We start from the raw sequence: 4,110 nt of genomic DNA, 5'->3' as shown, positions 1-4,110 counted from the left end.
TTTTTTTTTCATTTTAGACAAAAGGAGAGATGAGGAAGAACCATCGATTGGTACGGCAGATGTTTAAAATCATTCTTTTTATCATTCTTTTTATTTGACCTTTTCTTGACTGGCTAATTGCTTCGTTCTTCTGCCTCTGCCTGTAGAAAGTAGGGTTCTTCAACCAGCAGTATGCTGATCAGCTGAACATGGAGGAGTCTCCCACAGAGTACCTCCAGAGGAACTTCAACCTCCAATACCAGGATGCCAGGAAGTGCCTGGGTCGCTTTGGGTTAGAGAGCCACGCACACACCATCCTGATCTCCAAACTGTCTGGTAAGCACTATAGGAATGCATTCATGTATGATTTTCAAAGTCATCTGTCCTTCGTTGACATTTTTTTCTGAATTGTCCTGTGTGTTTGTTTTTTAGGTGGTCAGAAAGCAAGAGTGGTATTTTCTGAACTTGCTTGTCGGCAACCTGACGTCCTTATTTTGGTAAGGAGTAAATGTTTTAAATATCTCAAAAATGTAAGTAAAAATGAGAGCTTTAACATTTTCTAACCATGCAAATGTACAGGATGAGCCCACAAATAACTTGGACATCGAGTCGATTGATGCATTGTCAGAAGCCATCAACGAATACAAAGGGGGTATGTTTTTTTCCCCAAACATTATTGATCACAAATGCTATGTTTTATTTGTTGTGGTATATAATCTTAAGTGCATGTAAACCTATTCAGATGCTCTATAAGATTTATAAACTATATACAATAATGATAATATTATTAAGGTGGAAACCAGGGAGTAAAATCTTTATTATTAACATTTAATATGAATTTGTTTAGCTGTGATAATTGTAAGCCACGATGCCAGGCTGATCACCGAGACCCAGTGCCAGCTGTGGGTGGTCGAGGACCAGTCGATCAACCAGATTGATGGAGACTTTGAAGAATACAAGAGAGAAGTGCTGGAGGCTCTTGGAGAAACCCTGGTCAACAAGCCTAAAGAATGAACAATGGCTGGTATTAATAACAAGAGTGTCAAACTACATCACTAAAGGGCTTTTTGTTGCATCTAACTAGGCCTCAATAGAACCAAAAATTTTTTGTTAAATTGATGGATTATGCCGAGCACCTGCATGCAAACGGTGCAGGGTGATATACACAAACCCTACAGAACCAGGATGGGGTTTTTCACATCTTTTACTTTACACGTGAAGACTGATTCCAGATCACTATTTTTACTTGCTGACAATTTATACATACAGCGCTTGTTCTTTAGTCATGATGTCTGGCATTCTTGTATTATGCTTACATTCATCATTACCAGCTCTGTTCATCCATGTGATGCAATGCTATAAAACACACTGTCACTATCAAATGTGAACAGATGGGGCTAACAGTGTGCAGTTTGATAATGGAGTCTGATTGCTGACACATACTTAGTATTAACCTGCCTTTGTAAGGAGTACTTCGGTTCAGGTCATTAAATTGTCATTATGCTTGCATTCTAAAGCAGATCCAAATTGTTTAACCTATATAAATGTTCAAACAGTGATGCTCCCGGTAGCTCATCTGTCTTGAATGATGAAATCAACTATTGACTAACTTGATTTGAATAAAAGATATTGAATAAAGTATGCATCCAAATGTCATGGAAAAAGCAAATAAATAATTTTTGCAACAAAGTCAAGTTTATTTAGTGCTTTTATTTGAGATTTCTTATACTACGCTTGTCTTGCATGGACAAAATGTAACAACATGAATGGAAAATGTACATTTTCTTCTTGCTCATATTAAGTACTGTTATGGAAACATAATTTGGATGAAACATCCACAATTGAAATTACAACCACTCTTTCAATAGACCTTAATCGGTAGCGCAATATGTAATTTTTTGACAGGAATGAAAACGAGGATGAGGGATAGAAGTACATGGCGTTTAATGAGGTGCTGTTTAACAACATACCGATTTTTCAGCTAATGAAATGTCTTTCCAAAAAGCTTTCAGTAGACAACGCCATAAAGAGTTTGAAAAATGACATTGTAAAGACAGTAAGTCTCTATATCTCACTGCCTTGTTTTCATGCATGTAAAATACATGGCATCTGCTCTGACTAAGGTCTATTGCAACCAGATTCAAACATCCGGTTTCAGGTAGTCTTTGTAGATCCTCTTCACTCTTGCCAGTTCTCGCTCATCTGGTTTTATACTACCATACCACGAATACCACAGTTCTCCAGAGCTGAGAGAAAATGGGGCAGGGGTTGGTGCTACAGCACCATGAGTGTTTGTGTAGTCCTCTTTAGAGTAATCAACATGAGGCAACTGAACAGCAAGTAAACCTTAAACAGAGGAGAAAAGAATCAAATCACATTAAGCACGTGTGCACCAAATAATGAGATTTATCATTTCCTTCTGGCTCTTTCATAAAAGGACTTGTGCACACTGACACTTATAACAAAAAATGTAAATTTACCACAATCTCTAGCAGTTTCGATGGCCTTGCTAAGTAGTTTCTGTTGTTTCATGCACACACCTGAGGAAAGATCAAGAGTAAAATGGTGATCAGACCACGAGTATATCAGAAATATGATGTACTGAGAAATTCATTACCGGTTCGAGTGGGATCGTGCACAATTCCTGTTTGAGGACTAATGAACTGCTGCAACAGATTCACATTCTGCAGAAAAAAAAGTGTCTATTAAAGCAAATACATTTAAAGTGTAATACTTACATTTTCCACAATGAAAACATGACAGAAAACACACCTTGTAATGGACAATGAGGTTTGGATCACGACAGATGGGACAAGGGTTACCACATATCTTATCCCCTCTCTACAAGACAATCATCCTCATTAATACAAATTAAATGGACTGAAAAAATAACATCTGAACAATCAATCTAAAACAAATGTGTACTTACAATACAGGTCTTTCTTGTCTTTTGAGGAGGGACGCCCCCCTTATGATTCCTTCTGTAGTTAGACCACACAAGCTTTGATCCATAGCGCTCAATGTACTCTACAAGAGAGGTCTGACCAACATTAAGCACTGTTTCACCACAAGTGCTTCATTTAATCATATAATCAATCATATTTACCTTCACTTTCTAAGTATTCCCATGGTCTGTCTGAATATCTAGACAGTGTCTCTGCTGATTCTGTGCTTTCAGCAGACGATGATGATGATGATAAAGCACGAAACTTCAGACGCAGCCCTGGAGCAGCACTTGAAGTTATTGTCCAATCACGAATTCTCTGTAATACAAAATGGGTAAATAGTCCTTTACGTTGGTTGAGGTGTTTGGACGCGAATGACTGCCCTCTAACCACAACAAATACAAGTATACATCCTGTATAAATAAAAACATTCATTAAAAAGATGTTATCGGTAACCAACCAACCTGTGTTTGAATTTTTCGCTGTAAAATGACAGGAAATGTGCGGCAGATAGCTATTCCAATGCGTTGTAAGGAAGCCGCCATTTTGTCTTTGTAGCAAAGGAAGTTGTTGAGAGGATAAGTGTCCTGTGACGGAAGTGCGCATTTATTGTTCACTTTTTCGTTTTAAATGAATTCAGTTTACCAACTAGTCAAATATTTCTGACAAAAATCTATTTAAAATGCATTTTAAATCCCCTCATGTTCGCCAGTCTGCCTGTGCAGTTAATACATTTTTGCCGATGTTTTGCTTTTCTTTTATAGGAATATTACTTGTGGTTATATATTAAATTACCATTTAAATGAATGAATGTTTTATAATATATGTATACAGTGTGTTATGCTACGTATTATAATAAACCCAAATGTAACTCCACCAGTTATAATGAAAGGAATTAAACATCACAAAGAGTATTTTCCATCCTTTACCTTGTCTGTTTCCACTGATCTATATTATATTATAACTCTATTATAGATCAGCGTCTGTTTCTCATTTTAACCCAGGTTAAAGGTTGAATCTACCTCAAAAGAGCTAGTTCTTGAATGGGCATAAACGAATATGTCTATATTGTTGTACAGTGATGCAGAGTAAATTCTTTCATCATTTGTAAATGTCAAAGATTCCACCAAATGAACGCTCGCCTCTGCACCGGAAGACGGGGGTGGGGGGGGGGGGGGGGGGGGGG

At 37.4% G+C, this 4,110-nt stretch overlaps 2 protein-coding genes across 2 annotated transcripts in view; one reads left to right on the top strand and one right to left on the bottom strand.

Annotated features, from left to right (window-relative positions):
* The window catches only part of LOC107576758 (ATP-binding cassette sub-family F member 1-like), a gene marked incomplete at its 5' end in the record, with an annotated part of 3,079 nt that extends 1,411 nt beyond the window's left edge, over positions 1–1,668 (top strand). The window contains 5 exon segments of the mRNA XM_016262891.1: positions 18–50; positions 147–315; positions 412–476; positions 559–631; positions 827–1,668. Coding sequence (XP_016118377.1) covers positions 18–50; positions 147–315; positions 412–476; positions 559–631; positions 827–993 — 507 coding nt within the window.
* mrps18b (mitochondrial ribosomal protein S18B) lies at positions 1,669–3,546 on the bottom strand. The gene is made up of 7 exons (XM_016262892.1): positions 3,389–3,546; positions 3,086–3,242; positions 2,909–3,006; positions 2,752–2,820; positions 2,597–2,663; positions 2,460–2,519; positions 1,669–2,325 (listed from the first exon to the last, which is right to left on the bottom strand). The coding sequence occupies exons 1-7, from the start codon at positions 3,467–3,469 to the stop codon at positions 2,120–2,122; spliced, it is 738 nt and encodes a 245-aa protein (XP_016118378.1). The 5' UTR covers positions 3,470–3,546; the 3' UTR covers positions 1,669–2,119.
* Between the last annotated feature and the right edge of the window lie 564 nt (positions 3,547–4,110).

The sequence above is a fragment of the Sinocyclocheilus grahami genome, unplaced genomic scaffold (assembly GCF_001515645.1).
Source record: "Sinocyclocheilus grahami isolate Dianchi unplaced genomic scaffold, SAMN03320097.WGS_v1.1 scaffold4298.1, whole genome shotgun sequence".
In the NCBI taxonomy this organism is placed as follows: Eukaryota; Metazoa; Chordata; class Actinopteri; order Cypriniformes; family Cyprinidae; genus Sinocyclocheilus; species Sinocyclocheilus grahami.
This window is presented reverse-complemented; position numbering and strand designations above follow the sequence as displayed.

Coding starts and splice junctions, on each gene's coding strand:
- mrps18b (XM_016262892.1), bottom strand. CDS start 3,469: ATGGCGGCTTCCTTACAACGCATTGGAATAGCTATCTGCCGCACATTT. Junction 2,520..2,596: donor GCACGATCCCACTCGAACCG/GTAATGAATTTC, acceptor ATCTTTCCTCAG/GTGTGTGCATGAAACAACAG. Junction 2,326..2,459: donor CGAAACTGCTAGAGATTGTG/GTAAATTTACAT, acceptor CCTCTGTTTAAG/GTTTACTTGCTGTTCAGTTG.